Source organism: Cygnus atratus, chromosome 9 (genome assembly GCF_013377495.2).
Source record: "Cygnus atratus isolate AKBS03 ecotype Queensland, Australia chromosome 9, CAtr_DNAZoo_HiC_assembly, whole genome shotgun sequence".
In the NCBI taxonomy this organism is placed as follows: Eukaryota; Metazoa; Chordata; class Aves; order Anseriformes; family Anatidae; genus Cygnus; species Cygnus atratus.
In genome coordinates this window covers 15,526,892-15,544,569 of record NC_066370.1, presented here as the reverse complement: position 1 = coordinate 15,544,569, position 17,678 = coordinate 15,526,892, and the positions used below count along the sequence as shown (strand labels likewise).

At 43.2% G+C, this 17,678-nt stretch overlaps 1 protein-coding gene across 32 annotated transcripts in view; it reads left to right on the top strand.

Annotated features, from left to right (window-relative positions):
- Nucleotides 1–17,678, top strand: part of LPP (LIM domain containing preferred translocation partner in lipoma) — a 336,723-nt gene that overhangs the window by 246,335 nt on the left and 72,710 nt on the right. For all 32 annotated transcript variants that reach the window (XM_035544617.1, XM_035544627.1, XM_035544633.1 and 29 more), the window contains one exon: nt 4,862–4,985. In XM_035544617.1, the coding sequence (XP_035400510.1) occupies nt 4,862–4,985 (124 nt within the window). The remainder of the gene's footprint in view (nt 1–4,861; nt 4,986–17,678) is intronic.

The window sequence follows — 17,678 nt, the reverse complement described above, 5'->3', positions numbered from 1 at the left end:
TGCATCTCCTCTGTAAGAGGGTTCAGTTGGCCTTAATTATAGACTGAATTACAGCTGCAGGCAATCTTGATATTTCTTTGGGAGTTCAGCTCATGAGAGATGTGGCACCATGCTGAATTTTTTGGTCTGAAAGTTTGCGATTGTTTTGGACAGTCAATAACTTAAATGAAAAAGCATGGTCTTTGTCAGGCCATTGAACAAAAAATGTGCTGAGATGTTATTTAACTGTTTATTTAACTGAAGATCAGTTTTGGTGAGTGAAGTGAAAGGAAAGTGCTAACTTCATGCAGATGAACAAAAAGAAAAAAAATGAAAAGGAAAGTAAGTATCAGTGAGAGATGTTTCTGGCTGCTTTTCAATTCCAAATTGGGCTAATTCTACCATCTGAAAAGAAGATAATTTCCACGTTTCTGTAATTGGGAACACATAATTGAAGTTATTTTCTCTCAGAGAGAAGAAACTTCTTCTATAGCATTTGCAAATGGACAAGAAAAATGACCACATACAGTGTACTCTGAGTGATGGCGCATTCATGACAGCGTGATCTTCAGATGTCTTTGTAGATCTTGTGTTGTGATTTTTACCCATTCAGGTAGACCTTTATGTGCGGGTGGGGAAGGTTTGTGTTGGAGCATGCAACGCACTGCCTCCAGAGCTCCCTTTTCTGGGCAGCAGAGCACCAGACAACTGATTACCAGTGAGGTCTGGAGTACAGAGCACAAGCCAGAGAAGTGCTGAAGCAAATGTAAACTCCACGTACCAAAATAATTGTGCAGCCATTCCATGCGACTGCTTCTTTTGACCTGGCTTTTTAGGAACTGAACTTTAATGAGGAAGATGAGCCAGATGTTGTTGCAGCGCTTGGAGTGGCACAAGTGATTAACTCACTTCCTTTCATTTGTAGCAGGAGATATTTTCTGCCATGGGGTTTAACCCTAGGGATGCTGGCATTTTCCTAGGCATGCCATTAATTAAGCACGCAGGACAGTGTTTACTCATGAATACATTTGCATCTGCAAAGGCAACCACAATTGTCACGCTCTTCCCCAAGGTTGCTCTGTATTTGATGGCAATAGTGAAGATTAAACTCGGGTGCTCCTGCTCCCAAAGTATGGTCCCTGCTTGCAGACCATGGCTCTTTTCTATTTTGTGGGCCAGTTTATCATCTGTGATGTTGCTGGGATTAGCCAGAGTGATGCTCGGAGGGTCTGGAAGGCCAGGTTGCCATTCGGCACGGGCCACAGCTCTCTGTAGCTCAGGCAGTGTCCATTAGTGTGTGCATCGAGGCGTCGTGGAGAAAAGAAAATGCATGAAGATAACTGTGTTAGATTAGACAGTAAATTGGATTTCTAGACAGCCTTGATCATGGCACAGATCAGGAAAAAATAGAGGAAGTTTAATAAACAACATAGCTCTGTTTTGTAAGGAAAGCCAGAGTTATATTTTTACCCTGACCTAACAAAGGAGGAGGAAGGAAATTGTTTTGCTGAAACAAGCACTCTAGATCCACTAAGGATACACTTTTCTCTCTCTGTTTGTGTGCGTGCATGTCCCAGCAAACTCAGCAGCATGTGCATATGCATAAAGTGCATTTTCCTGGAGGCATACAGTCAGCGTGTGCCATGCTAGGAGAAAAAAGATGTGCCTGGCACTGCTTAAACGTTGGTCAAAAAAGCATAGCATTTTAATCAAAATAAGTTAAAATGTTTTCTAACATTGTGGTTCGTATTTGTTATTTTTGCTGATCGTGGATACTGGATAAGAAATCTGCCCAGTTTGGAAAAGTGCAACGTAGATAAAATACGAGAGCAGCCTATTTGTTGTGTGTGTGAGACTATGTGGTCTCCAAAACCAGAGAAAGTCAGACAGGTCTGCAAATCTGCAGGTTTGGGTCTTTCAATTTAAATGGCACAGCCAGAGCCCCTACTGAAGCAGACATGAATGGGCTCCCTGATCCAGAGAAGTGGGAAGCCGGTGTGAAGGAGAGGGAGAGGGGTCACACATTGCCTGCCGCAGGTGTCCCACCAAAGCCTGGCTGGCACCGGGGCCAGGAGGCACGTGCTGATGCTGTCTGCCTGTGGGGTGGCCTTGGGTCGGAGACCAGCCCGAGCATGTCTACAACATTGAGTCTGGCCCAAGTACTCTGCGGCTGGAGACAGGGAATAGGACTCGCAGTACCCTGGGCATGGATTTGTTTTTGCCTCAGAGCCTGCGTGTGGCAAATCACTTCAGCTCCACGCATCTTGCTTCCCTTTCTGTGAACAGACGGCAGCTCATGCCTTCTGTTTTGGTCCATTTATGTTATCAGGCCTGAGGGTAAAAGCAATGTTTTAGATGCTGTGTGGACAGAGCCCAGCAGAAGAGGCTGGAGCGTGGTGCTTGCACGTGTTCATGCCACGCTGGTGATCGCTAACAGGGAAGAGAGAGGGGTGGGAGCCATCATCAGCTTGGGCAAACCATCCTCTCTGTGAAAAGGGAAGAAGTCCCAGTCAACGGGGTGGCAATGGTCATTCCTTTCTGCACGGAAACTGAAAGAGGATGAAATAATATTTTAAGATGCTTAGTTGCCAGATTGATTTCTCAAGCTAATAAATCCTTGGCTGCACTTGCTGTGTTAAAATATATGTTCAGGCAAGATTCATGATCAGCTCTTAGGAACAAGAGAGCAAAGGAAAAAAATGCTGTTCTTCCAAGATTAAATGCTTTATATTTGGCAGCCTTAATTGGCTTATTAATAAACCCTTTTTTTCAGGGTTATGTTATTTATTATTTCTAATGAAACAGTTGTTAACTAGCCTTCTAAAAACAGTCACAAAGCACTGGCCAAGGGCATCTGGGTATGCTGGGTCAAGTACCTGGCTCTGAAACTCTTAGTCATGCGCATGGCCTTATCCACACCAAAATGATATATCCCACCAAGGTGGCACTTACATGACTTTGAAAGCAAGTGCAAGCCCTGTGCATCATACAGGCGTGTCTCCCCGTACGAAAAAAAAAAGAAATTGTGGTAACCCAAACACAGCATGGTTGCATTTGTACAATAGAGTTTATGGAGCTATGTGCGGACATTCAGGATTTCCAGATGTTCAACAGCTTACTCAGAACAACTGCTAGGCATCTAGAAATCCTGGACTAGGGTACAAAATCCTTGAGTATTGCTCAGGAAAAAGTCTTCAGCAGAAAAATAAAACATCCCTGGGAAAACCTAAATGTACGGTCAGTTCAATCTGTATTCTCAGTCATGGATGCTGGACGCATGGCAGATAGACCTTGCACAGCCTTACAGGGACATTCATCCAGCATGGGGCTTTTTCCAGGTGCCCTTTGTTCCAGGGGACCGTGCCAATCATCTCCTTTGTGCAATGCTGCTCCATTAGAGAGCAGGAGATGGGCAGGCAGCAGGTACAGCTGTCCTATTGTGTGTGCACAGCAAATCCAGCACTTCCAAGAAGTGCAGTCATGCTACTGCACTCCTGGGTGCAGCACATGTGAGGTAGGTCAGGTCAACAAGCAAAGGGGGGTGAGTGATGGCGTATAGTTTAGCACGGGCCCTAGAAAAATAAATACGACAAGGTCAGGAACGTGCAAGTGTTTGGTTTCTTGGAGTGGGTGATTGAAATATTATTGCTAAGTGCCATTTGGAGACCTCTGCATTGACTGATGTCTCATTTGAAATCTCTTTCTTGCCTGAAAGAAAAAAGCATGAAAACATTCGGGTAATTCTCTTGCAGTGCTTTAAGGCTGCTGTTCTTGTTGAACATGACTGGCTCGATAAGGATTCGTCATTTCAGGTGTAGTCTGTATAAGCTAGGTGGAGGTGGCTGATGTATTGTTTCTCTGACAATCTTACATTTTCTCCCCATGTAAATAGGTAAAGAGCATGAAAAGTGCTTCCTTATAGGCTGATGTTCAGAAGTTTATGAAACTTATAAGGTCCAATCTTATATAAGGTCCAATCTTTGATGAAGAGAGCAATTGATCAATTAAATAACTTCCTGTACTGAAATACTGCATTTCATAAATAAGTTAGTTTTCCCATGCAAGTCTTTCAAGAAAGCAGTGCACACAAGGAAAGCTTCTGTCAGCATTTTTTAATCCTGAAATGACCGAGTTTCTCACTGCAGACACCAAACTTAGCTTCTTCTAAGAAACTCTTAGGCATGCGACTATTTCTGTGCTTCTCAAAATATGCCTGTACTTCTGCTGTTTTCCAGGGAGAAGACTCACTGAGACAGACTTTAAATATTTAATGCCAGCTGTTAGTACATGAAGGCCAAGAGGTCTCAATTTTTAAGCACATACTAAAACCTTTGTATCCCCAGTACTAAAAATCTGTGGACTAGCTCCTGCTCTCGCTAATGTTAACAGCGGGATTTGTGTCAAAACAAACAAGAAGAGAACATAACTAGCAGCTTGGAATTATCTGTCTTTGTCTATATACTCCACCACTGTAGGAATGATTGTTCTAGCATCTCTTCTATTGCATTGTTAAATGATGGAAGCTTTTGCCAAATCCAAACTGAAAAGCTTCCAAAGTCTTTTTCAGCGTTGGAAAATGTTTGTATCAAGTTATCCTTGGAATAATTTTCTTCTTTATTTATTGCTATGTGCTACCCAGTAGACACCTAATTATGAGGCACAGAGTACTTCTCATTCTAATAGGATATATAGCACTTCACTGGATGTTTTTAGGAGTCCATTTTCATTACATTAAATGGGATGTTTACTTGTATGAATCCCTTGGGTTTTAAAAAAAGCAAAAAGACAAAGAATGAAGTTCAACACTGAACAGTCAATATACCCTTTTACTGTAGGGGAATTCTGTTATACCACATCACAGACTATTCTCTGTTTTTTTTAGAGTGGGTATCCAAGCTCTGGACCCGCATCAAGCACTCCTGCCTTCAGGCCTGAGGATGAGCTGGAACATCTGACCAAGAAAATGCTGTATGACATGGAGAATCCTCCCTCTGATGACTACTTTGGTGAGCAGTGCTATGTCACGTTAAATCAGTCTGTCCATAGCCCCTTTCTGTATTTACCAGGTTTGGTAACAGGAAAGCATGACAGCTGCACTATTAATGTAGTGACATTCCTATTGATAGATTTGCTTTCCATGCTTGGGCTGGAAGTGTAATCATCCATGGGAATTCCTCTGTAATTTCAGCATAAATCTCATGCTCACTTGCTGTATGTTGACAGTCTTCCTGGTTATAAAGTGGAATTTTTTAATGTCTGGTTCATTTTGACACCACCTGTACCCAGCTTCTGTATTACCAGGCCGAATTCAGGTGCTGCATGCTGTACTGGTCACCTGCCCCACTCCTCCCTTCTCATTTCATCTGCAGAAAGCCTGGCAATGTAAATGCGTTCTGCTTCTGAGGCATGGATTTTCATTTTCTCTATGCTGCCATAGATTAAAAGGAAACCCAGTTTGAGTCAGTCAGGTTAGTTTTATATGGACACCCGTTAGCCCAGAACCGGGTCCAGCAAATATGAGGAAGACAAATCTGGACTGATTGAGTATAACCGATTGGGTATAACCATGTCATCTTCCTTGCCTGGCAGAAAGATAAGCAGTTGATTTCCTTTTGAAATGGTGTATAACTGAATTATCTCAGACATCTATAGGGATAAAATACATATCTTACTTCTACATGAAACACAGGTGGTACAGGCTGAACTCTGCATTAAAGTCAAGAGACTTGGGCATATTTGATACATCTTGCCTGTGTGTTTAGTTTCTTACAGGCCTGGCTGACAGAATTGTTAGGAAACAAACTGCTTTAGTTTGTAGAGTTAAATGCTAGGGGAGGCCATTCATTTTGTCTTCTCTGCCTTCCTTTATTTTAGCAATTCTGAAAAATTTCATTTAGATTGCCCCATAGGTCTATTGGTTATAGATTTTGGTTGGACAAAAGCATTTCTGGCTTAAAGAAACTTCAGTGGTTTTGTGTAATTGAAAAACAGGTAGGACCAAGGTTTAGCTAATAGACAGGATCTGGCAGTGACAAGGATCTGATTACATGAGAAGGTCAAGATGTTCTCATCAGATAAATATTGCCCTGTGAGATGCAGTAGGTATCAGTCCCCGTGCTCCATCAGTACCCTCTGCTTTCCATGGCCTCCACCCTCACAGCCAAAATGTCCTCTCTATAAACATCAGCTGATGAGAAGCACGGATCTGAGATGTAAGCGAGAACAACTTACTGAAAGGAGGATAACCAGAGAGCATTTTCTGTGTTGCTGCATTTGACTTCGTCTCTGCCCCATATCCATTTGCATTCACTCTCTGGTGTTTTAAAAGGGGAACGGCAACCGAACAAACATAACATGTATTTAGCTATTAGCGTGGGCAGGCAAAAAGGAGAAACCTTTTTCCTGCTCCCTTCAGGCAAATGGCTGAGGCCCTAAAGCATGAGATTTGATTACAGTCATTTTTTTAATGCAGAACCGTAAGTGGCAGGAGCCGGACTGAAGCCCACCCCACTCTTCCTATAGCCCAAGAAAGTAGTCAAGTTGAACAAAGAATTTGAAGACTCACAGGATCCAAGGTCAGAAAGGACCTTGCCATTATACAGCCCAATGTCCTAGTCTCAGTTTCTCCCAGAAAGCTTGATTGAATCATGACTTTAAAAAAAATTAAAAAAAATCTAATCTTATCTTAAAGACTTCAAGCAATGGTGAGTCAACCACCTACCCTGATAAGCTGTTCTAGTGATTAATTTTCCTCACAGCTCAGAAATTGCTTCCTGAAGTGGAGCTTTAGTTTTGTTTAGCACTTGTATTTACGAAGCTGAAATGCTAGGGTTTTGCAGACTAATAATGTATCACTAAGATGGCTCTGCTCCGTTTGGGAGTGTGGTACATCAAAGCTCTTTCTTCCAAAAAGGATGCATAGCTCAGAGGGTTGGAACATAAAGTCTCTCAATGTTAGGTCATCAGTTTAGCTATCAGATGGGAGGTCAGACCAATGCCATGCCAATAGCTCTTAATTCTGCAGGAGAACAGGAGATGGAAAGAAGCTTCCACATCATACAGAAATTTTAAGAGTGCTGTTGTTACAAGCAGTAGCATGGTCAAAGAGCGATGCATGATGCAAACTGGAAGATGAAAACCCAACAACCTTAGTCCTATCTTGGGCAGGTGATGCTTAATTACAAGCTGCACCTGACCGATCTAATTGCATTAAATCTATGCCACTGAAGGTCATCTCTGAAACAGTTTCCAGCCTTGGCATTTTTGATGTGCAGATGAACTGCATGTAGGGCTGAACTCCTCGTCAGCTCTCTAAGCATGCTGTGCCCCATGCAGCAATTTGGGAAGCATAGCCACAACTAATTATATACCTACCAAGAAAAACGCAAAACAAAACCAGCAGTCCTGGGGCACAACTGCTTTTTATGGTTGGATAAAATCAAAGAGGTGGTCTGCCCTCATCCTCTTAGGTTTGTTCCAGCCCAAGCTACTCTCAGGGGAAAATGATCTCTGGGATCACAATGGTTGAGGCTTTTTGATATGGCAGTGCAGGCCAGGAGTTCTGTACTAATTCTGGCTATGTCAGAGCTAAATACCCATCTACTTGAGCTGTCAGCCTAGTGCCTTTCCACAACTTCATGCTCATGCGGAAGGAAGAAATTAAGTGTGGGAGGAAAAAAAGAGTCTTTCAACTTTGGTTAACTGTCTGAACCAGTATCTCTGCCTTTGTTCTTTATTTGTTTAGCATGGTAGCGTGGATTGTACAAGATTCATATGGCACATTGATACAATTATCAGAAAAAGGACAAATGGACAGAGACATTGACTCTGATTTGCATTAAATATCTTCTGCCTGAGGTCTAAATGCCATGGTAATTGTAGCATACCAGATAGCTGTCAGCTAATCACTTTTATTAGTTTGAATTTAGAAAACTGGATTTCAGCATATTAAAAGTTGGTTAAGAACAGATAGGTTTTGAATTGAGGAATCTAATTAACCTTGCTAGAAAGCTGCAAGGCGTTATATTAAGTCATGAAAATAATTTGTTGGAATAATTACATTTGAACTGTCAGGCTGAAGAAAGGTCATTTTACTTGGCCCGTCAGCACTCTGGGGTCTTTTCTGTAACTGTCTTCCTTCTGCAATTTCACTTTCTGTATCTCTGGTTTGCAATCAAGCTATTTTGTTTCAGCGTGGGCAGAGTGGGGGCTCCTGGGGAGGGAAGAGGAGTAGGAGCCACTAAAGGCTCGTTGCCCTGGAAATACCAGCTGGTGCTGCTGGAGACTGGGTGAGCTGAGCTCAGGAGCTGGACAACCCGCACTTCCATCACGTCTGTGCTCACCACAGCACCTCTCAGTAGCTTCCCTGGGTGCAAATCACTGAAGGTGGTTTCAGAGACGGGGAAACTGCTCTAGCCAGCGATTGCTGACCAAAGCACACACAACTGGCACCATGGCAGGGTTCACGCTGCATTCCTGAGGAGCCAGGGTGCGTGGTAAGCCAGGAAGCAGCATGCTGTAGGCACACTTGGAAACAGCAAGATCACAGTTTGCAGCTGTTTGTTGCCTAGACGTAGGGCCCCACCACGATCTACTCACTGGGAAATCCTCTAGCTGCCACTGACAAGGCAAGGTTTAAGCACAGAAGTATCATAACTGAGTAACATAATTAAAAAATATATATTTTAGGAGTTAAACATGCATGCTGGTTATTCTGCCTCACTCCGTTTTGTTGAAAGCCCACTCTACTATACTACGTCCAAGAGCTCTGATCTTTGGTCTATATCACCTTCTACCCTCTTGTAGGTTACAGAATGACTTATGGAGTGACTTTTCCTCAGAAGTCCTTGGCAGATCAGCAAATTGAAGTCTCCTAAGTCTAGGCTACTCTTTACTGCTGATTCAGTTGCTGATCTGTGGTAGTTGGCAGTCTTTAATCAAATCCCTTTTTATTAGAAAGGATTCCCACGTGTTGTGCACTGTGCTGTAAGGATGCTTTCTCTCTATCACAGCTCTTCCAGTTGCTAAATGCATGATTACAGATAGGCATGTTGAGGGAAAAATAGAATACTGTGTGGAGTGGAAATTGAATAAGGGTGGAAGAGGAGAAACGGAGATTTACAGGAGATTAGGATGAAACTATCAAAGTGTTTTGTTGGCCACTGTGGGCAACTACAGCCCCTGATTTTGCATTTTTTAAAACACACACACACACACACACAAAGATCACAACTGTTCTGGACCACCATTTCAAATCTCATAGAAAGAAATGACTTCTGGCAGCTTATCAGTCTCTATCGCCATGCAGTCAGTGCTGATTAAGACTGGAAAATTGCCATCGGGGCCCCTCATCTCCTGTTGCCTTCTGGACTATGTCCCAGCTGAGTCACTCCCCACAACGGAGGAGTTTCCCTAACTGGTGGGAAGAAACTTTCACTGGCATTTTACCGTAAGCACACAGAGCTACCAAAGTAGCCACCAGTTTATGTACTTGATAACATGGCAGTCTCCTCTTGTAGTTCCAAGGTAGTGTAGGGATGCACATGGGGAGAAGAGAGATACTGAGATGGCCCTGTTGAAAATACTCAATTCGTGCAATAAAGGGACTTCGATTTGTCTCAGAGCTAACAGTTCAGGAGATACAGTTTTCTTCTTTCATATTTACCTTACGTCCTGACTTCAGCAATGGTAGAGGTGGTGCAGAGCATGGTGAGGAGCAAGGCTAGCAAGCAGGATGCTTGGCTTCCTTTCCTGATTCTCATCCTGACCTCTTGTGAGACCTGTAGCAGATCTGTTTACCTCTGCAAACTCCATTTTTGCCCTTTCACCCAATTTTCAGTGCACTTAATGTGCGTAGTCCTTCAGACAGGAGCTGATTCACAGCAGCAGCTCTGTGAATATCCCCCATGGAGAAGCCTTCATCTCCAACAGTTCTTTGAGGTGCAGTGTCACAGTAAAGAACGATAAGTGCCACCAGGATTGAACCTGTCACTGTTCTGTCAACCTTTCCACCTACTGGCTTTGCGTCTGCACTAAGCGTGATGTCAGAATGGCTGATGTCAGAATGGTGTCCCCTCATTTTGCTGCTTGAGGAGCAGGACACAGGTTAGCAGGTAACAGACCAAGTAAGGTATGGGACACAGGTTAACAGGTAGCAGACCAAGGAAGGTATGGGAAAGACTGTGATGGGTTCACAGAAGCTGGAGATGAGAAGGCTCACTAGAGATTGTGCAGGTATGGCTTCCTTCAGTTCGTCGTGTATTTGTTTCCTCACATAGCTCTGTGGGCTAAACAGTTCTAGTGTCTCTAAACCATACGTGGTCTGCATCACATTTTTGTCTTCACTCGGTATTTCTGCAAGACATCCCTTTCTGCCTGCTCAGGTAGCCTCTTAGTTTCATCTGAATTACCACCAGAAAAGGAAAATGAAAGTCGATGTATTTTGCCAGGTTCTTCTGAAAAGGTTATTATTAAAAGATGCAACTATTATTAAAAGAGCATAATTGCATTGTAATTTTGCCATGTAACATGATGCGTCATCGTGTCTTTTGTTTAAAGGCAGGGTTTCTGGTGCAAGAGAGCATACATCCTCATCTGAACAACATCTGGGTCAGAAAATAGTAGGTTAGATTTTCAACAACTGATGAGCTGACAGTCATTTTCTGTTATGTAACCACTCACAAAAGCAGGAAAAGCGTACATATAATGGGGACCCTTTTCTCCACTGTAGTTCAAGTTATTGTCTTTTATGCTCAAGCCATATTCTAGCATTTACACTCAAGCTACAGTGTCTGGGAGCAGCCTGCACTCGGGTAGGTCGTGGTGCAGTACCATCAGCATCCAGCTGCCCTCTTGTGGCCTGCCGCAAGGGGAAACATCCTCCCTCTGCTCCCCAGGGGCTTTAATTACCCTGGTAAATGGCTTTCAGAGCCTGTTTCTTCAGTCTCACTTCTTTCAGTGCTTGCCACCCGCATCTAACGTTATTTCAGGGAGTCCTGTGACTGCTGGAACAGCAAGTGCAGGTAGGGGTTTGAGAGTGAATTTATACAGGTAGTCTCAATGACTACAGTTGGCCCACAGTTCCAAGTGCGGAGTGAAAAAGAGGAGCCCCATGAGTGACTGGAGAGCAAAGCATACCATGTCTGCATGCATTTATCTCCAGCCATGAGTAAGGCATGAGAAAACATGGATGCAGAGCCTGTGAACTGACTTAAGTTGTTTTTCAGCATTCAAAAGAGTGCAAAAGTTTGATCATTCCTGCTAGTGATGGAGTCCACATCCTCCTGTGGAGTAGTTGTGGGAAAAATGTTTTGGAAAGCCGAGCACCCATATCTTTTTATTCTAGGGATCTTAGTCTTGTAAAGTCTTGAGCGTATGTCCCTTAATGTAGATCGAGCAGATGTAACAGTCAGGATTGAGGAGAGGCTGCACTCCTGTGAGCCTTGAGCACCTGCTACCCATATGTGCCATGAGGCAGGAGCCTCGTGTTCCCTTCTTTCTTTTCATATCTACCCAAGAGTGGACGAGACTTTGCATCATGAGTGTTTCTGAAGTACAGTCACCTCAGAGACCAGCACTGCTTCACAGATGTGGTCTAAATCTTGCGTCAAAAATAAAATTACCCGTTGTTGCTGTAGGTGATAAAATGCCAGCTGAAGCAGGTAAAAGGCAGCATGACAACCTTGGTGTTTTTAAGTCCCTCGTTCAGCTTGAATTGCTGGCAGTCAATCTAGACATATTTTTTACTTTTAAATAGAACTGATTTGATGCTGAAGTCATTTAATGGAGAATAAGTGCAGAGTACCAAGCTAGCATTTTAGCAAAGGGATTTTGATGATCACCTATGTGCTGTGAAACAAAGGTGGGTTTCAGGTTGTGAATGGAATTATTTTTGAAGCAACAGTCAGAAAATGAAAGCTGACAATTTCCTGGTGTCTTCGAAGAGGGGTGAAACGTGATAGTGAAATGTCTTTCCAAAGTACAGCACTGTTCTACAAGATTTCTTCAGCGTGTTTAAAAATGAACATATCCATGAAAAAAAATATTCTGTGAAGTTGGAAGTCATTTCTTATGTTGCAACAGGGCCCTTACTGTGCTAGATGCTGTACAAATGGATAGCAAAGCTCAGTCTCCTTCTGAAAAGACTTTGGCCAAAGATGAGGCTAATACTCAAAACCCCAAAAGTTAATAGCTTGTATTTGCAAACAAAGTAAATCTTTCTATCTTGAACTGAGAAGCAGTTGAAAGAGAATCCAGCTTGTTCCATGATAAACTTACATGCCCAAACTGAACTGTATGTGGACTGAAATGGCTGAAGAACTGATAATGAGCCATGAAGACTTCGTCTACAGGTCATTAGTCCGTAGCTAACTCAGGTCATTAAGAACCGAAAGTGTGACCTACCTTATGGCTGCTTCCTGCCCCATATGAAATGAGCTGGCTGGTCTCAGGGGGGTTCTCTGTGGGTACGTCATCACCTCACCAAAAACATAAATCGTGGCACCCGGAGGACCCCTCGTTGGGAATCTCCACGAGGAGGCCAGGAGCTGAAGACAGACTGTTAGCCTAGGAGCAGGTGGGATGGAGAAGGTTTGTTCTCCCTCTCCTCCTCTTTGATCTGTTGTATGGAGACAAGTGAAACCAGGATTTTCCACCCAGGATTCCATAATCACTAAATTCTCACTGACAGGTATTTTAAAAGGGGCTGTATGTTTGTGTGTCTATGAAGGAGTGAGAATGTTTCTCTGGATTGTAGTTTTATAGAAATAATTTTCACTTCAGATAGTGCTTTGGAGTGTTTTAAGCCACAAAATTTTTTATTTTTTTTTTTTGGTCATAACTTAAGGCTGAGTTGTTTAGAGATATTAAGGCAGCCAGTTCTGGAGCTGGGGTTAGAAACCACGCTTCCAACCATGCAGTCTTGGCCAACTCTTTGTTCCAGCGACATGAAAACAGTTTCATTTTTCTTTGTTTAGAGTTAGTTATGCACATGACCTGGCACAGAAGAACCTTTTTTGTTGTTGCTTTTTTACAACTGAAAACAGCTCACCTATTGTTTGAAGCTGGTTGCAGTAAATTTGCCGTTGCTTCCATGTTATTTCGTGGCTTTTTTTTGTACTGCAGCGATATCTGAGGCCTGCTAGTGAGACTGCAGTCGTGCTGCACTATGTGCAAATTAACCATGAAGGAGGAAACAGTATGCATCCCTCTGAGCTTCCAAGCTGAAAATACAGCAAGGACCAGGAAATTATTATTGTCCTTAATTCACAAATGAGGGGCTGACTGGCTGAGCTGAGCTGAGTCACCCAGAGTCACGCAGAGAAACAGTAGCAGAGTGGGAATTGAGCCTAGAATTCCTCCAAGTCCCGTGCCTTACCCACAGCCACGGCCTCACTCCTATTATATGTGAAAAGCAACCAGATGGGCTTGTGAGCCTTGTCTGATGAGAAATCACAACTCTCTGAAGGCTCTTCCCAGCATTTAGATCACAGGCCCTATTTTCCAGGGTTAATAACACAGCTGCGAAAATAAGAAAGGGGAAAAAAAGCGCTCCAGGACCACACTTGGTAATCTTAACTGCTGTTAATATAATGTACCCACTAATGCTATCGCACTTTAGCATTTAGATAGTTCATGGCTGTTATGAAAATTGATAATTCACCATAGTAATCTGTTACTTTCCAGTCTAGCAAGCAGCATCCCATGGGGGTGGGCGGGGGCATGGTGTGGCATTTATTATTTCTTCTTCTGGTGGCATTTGCCTCATGCTGTCATTTTTGATATGGTGGTTAGTGTCTTGCCAGTAACTTTTGGGGGTATTTTGAGTGTCACTTGAAGTTTAGCTATGGGGGGGGGGGGGGGGGGGGGGAAGGCCAGATTTTATCTGAGTGAAATGTGGTGAAAGAGAATTAAGCAGGGTTCTCTTGTGTGCTGGGCGCTCTTCTCCAGCCTGCTCTCTTCTGATAGAAATGCATCAAAACTATTTGTGTGGTTTTTTTTCTCTTCTTTATTTTTTAAGGAATCACTTTGACTCAGATTGTGTGAGATGAATCATAACCCACTTTCTCATCTCAGATGTGAAAAGAAAAAAAAAAAATTCCAGCTCTGCTGTCAGTGTCAGCATAATCAATACAGAGTGTTTCTCAGTGGTGCAAAGAGGTAGGGGAGTGTTGGAAGACTGAAAAGAAGCAGAAGTAGCCAAACTTTCCTGCTGCTTTTAGTGGGCTGCGCTGTTTTCATGTCTGCAGATGCACCTTGCTGTTCGTCATGTCATCTTGGACATGAACACAGTTTTTGTGTCTCTGGCTACAACCCTAGGTCACAGCCTGTGCTCAGAAGTCAGGAGACTGTCATCCCAAACTGACAGGGAAATCATGAGCAGCCAGCCCTTGCAGACATTTGGGACGCTACCAACAGCTGAGGGTAAACCCGTTGTGACTTCTGAAACTTGCCGTCAGATGTCACCTGCCTGGACTGTGCCAGCGCAGTTTTTATCAGTGTGGCAAACCACTGTGCCTGTCCCATGGCCTCGCCTGAGCCAGTCCTACTGAGGGAAATGGAAAACTTAAATAGCTATAGGATCACTATCAGTGTAAACTAGAGATAGGAGACCACACCTGATACCTCTTTTATGCTCCCTTTATAAGGGAAAAGGAAAAAAAAAAAAAGGTATAAAAACTTTATTTTATGAACTTGCTTATTTGCATTAATTTTTCTTTTTTTTCTTTTGTGCCTTCCCAGGCATGCACAGAGATGTAGGAATAGTTGCTTCTGGGGGTATGAGCTAAGAGTGAGAGCTTAACCCCTGAAAAAAGGATGTTCACAGCACCAGGACCAGGGTAAAAAGGGGACAGCACAGCTTAGTGTATGGGTTTTAGAAGCTGAGGAAATGAGTCTCCCCATTGAGCACAGTGGTTCAGTAAAACACCCTGGCAATAACAGACACATTTGTGGAGATTTTAGAGGGGTGCAACCATCATCCAAAGTGTAAGACACCCTCCACAGCTAAAGACCTGCACCTGGACTTGATATATGAATGGTTTTCTCTCATAGGTCCTTCCAAATTACTGCTCCAGCCATGCAAAGTTATTTATTTAAAGCTCTGAATCAGGCTGTATTCAGTTAGCAGCAGTATTCAGCTTAATATGCAATTTACTCAACAAATTCTGATTCCAGACAGTATCTTGAGAGGTTAATAACTTTCTATCTACTAAGTGCATGTTCTGTTTTCTGTCTGCTCTGTCGGGGTAGACCAAACAGATGATGCGCAGCCTTTCATATGAGGGTGGGGAGGGAGTGGGGAAAGTCTTTGTGGGGAGTTTGGTTGGTTTTGTTGTTGTTTTTTTTTTTGTCATTAAAATTATACTCTGAAAAAAAAAACAGCTTTTTTTAAATGCCATTATTTCCTTATTATCTGCATGCTCTAAAAGCCAGGTGAGTTCAGCTGCTGGCTTCCAAAAAACCTGCAGGAAGCCAGACGACTTCTACCTTGACTTTTCTCTTGAGTTGATGGTTGGCTGTGGCATGACAATACTGACTTTCCACCTCTTTTTAACTCAGGGATTGTGTGTCATCACGTGACCTAAGAAATTGTGTCCAGCTAAGCTTTCCTAGACGGAGACATTTGGAGGGGATGCTCTTGTAGGTCACTTATGCTCTGCAGTGCACTGTCACGTGCAGCCAGCTCTTCTGGACCGGAAAGTCCTAGCAATCGTCATTGCCAGCGTGGAGCTAATTCTGGTCACATGTTCTCGTTGTCACCTCCACAAGCTGGGCAGCTGCTTCTCATTTCTTTCCTGTGGCTGGAAGTAGTGAGAATCCTAAAAGGCATACGTATGGCGTGTATATATATAGTGCAGGATGCTGCGTGGACCTTGGATTCTAATGGCATTCCCCTCTTTCCCATTCTCCATCGCAACATCTCACATCAACTGATCCAGCTTTTGGTGCCTACAGAGTCTTGTGAAGTATGAATATCTCTCCAGTACTGGCAAGTCTGACATGCACATATGAAGCAGAGAGGAAAGTTTGGAGATTGGGACAGGACTGAGAAGGCTATGGCTACAGTAAGAATGGATGTGGAAGTGAGTTGGGCTATTTTTAAACATTCCGTTATTTGGCTGTATATGTCAAAAGTAATGGCTTCTTCTAAAGATAAAATGCCAAAACACAGGCTTCAGTGCACCGTGCTTGTGTAATTCGTAACTAGCCACTACTGATGCTGCAACAGCCATAACCTCCTAGACTATGTATGCTCAGTGTCCAGGCAAGGCCACAAGGAGAGGAGGCAAGTGAAACAGGGAGGTTGCTTAATGATCATAATTATTGGCACTTTTTTTTCTCATGTGTAATTCAAAAGGTGAAGAAAATGAAGCACATGCACTGCAGATGTGCACAGCTGGTGCATTGCTATCTCTACAGCACCCCTCCTTCAGAAGAGGATCTGAGGAGAGCCAGGAGGGGCTATGTCAGTCATATGGGCAGCTCCTAGTGAAAGCTTGTCATTTAAACTCCTTCAGTCTCATTGTGCAAAGCCATGAGGATACCAAGTGAGGAGTGGAAAAGGCTCTGTTTGCTCACAAAGGAGATGATAGACACATACTTTCAGGTCTGGAGGACTCAGATGAAAAACTGGGCAGATAACACAAGCTTCAGGAGCCTTAGCAGGAGTGTCAGAAAAGTGACCTCTTCCAGGCTTGGTGCAGAGGGACACGGGTGTCCTGGGGGCACAGATCTGTGCCCTGAGCTAGTCCTGGTCATGCCATGTTCATGACTAAATTACGTTGTTCATAAGGCCCATTGATCTAAGTCTGACTAGGTCTTTCAAACAAAAACAATACTTCATAAAAAGCCAATTAGTCTTAGGATCTTGATGTTTTTCCTGTTACATCTTTGTTCTGAAATAAGAGGCCATTGGGTGAGGATCTGTAGCTAAACTGTTTCAGGTGTGCCAGCATTGGCTTTTCCTTATGTTTTATCCAATTGCAAGGTGTTCACACACAGTCTCACTGCCTATTGCCCATTGCAGAACAACTTTATTTCATTTAGGAGGCAAAGGGGCTGACCTGTGATTTCAGGTCTTGTGTAAATGACCAAAGTCCTAAGACTGTGAATAACAGCTGTTAGGAATGGTGTGCATCCAGCAAATGTCTGATTACAAGAGCTCTTCTGGCCCAGGAAAATTGCAGCTGTTCGGAAAAATGAGTAAGGTTTTACGGGATGATATTTTGGAGCATGGTCTAATCATGACACATAGTGGGTCACATCTCAATAGGTGTGTGTTGACTAGAAGATGTTCAAATTGGCATCAGCTTGGCTAGAGGTCTGGTTGATTAAATATAGCCTAAGCTCTCAGGAGATCAGTGTGTGCAGTGGCTTCATGCTTGTGCTCTGGGGACAGGGGAGAGCAAAACAATACGTAGTGGAAATATCACTATAAAATGAGAAAGTCATATTTTTTTCCCCTGGGCAAACATTTTACTTGTTTTATCTCCCTCTTAGCTAGGAATATCCTACGGTAACCGCTAGAACCTCAAACCCAGCTTTTCCATGGAAAAGCCTTTTACTGTATTGCAGGAAAAGAAGTTTGATAGGTCTTTAGTCTGTGGTCTCCAAAACACGAGCCTGTCTCTTCCTCGTTATAGAGAAGTTGCTTCAACTTTCTTGTGAAGCAATATGGAAATGATAAGCACTGGGATAGT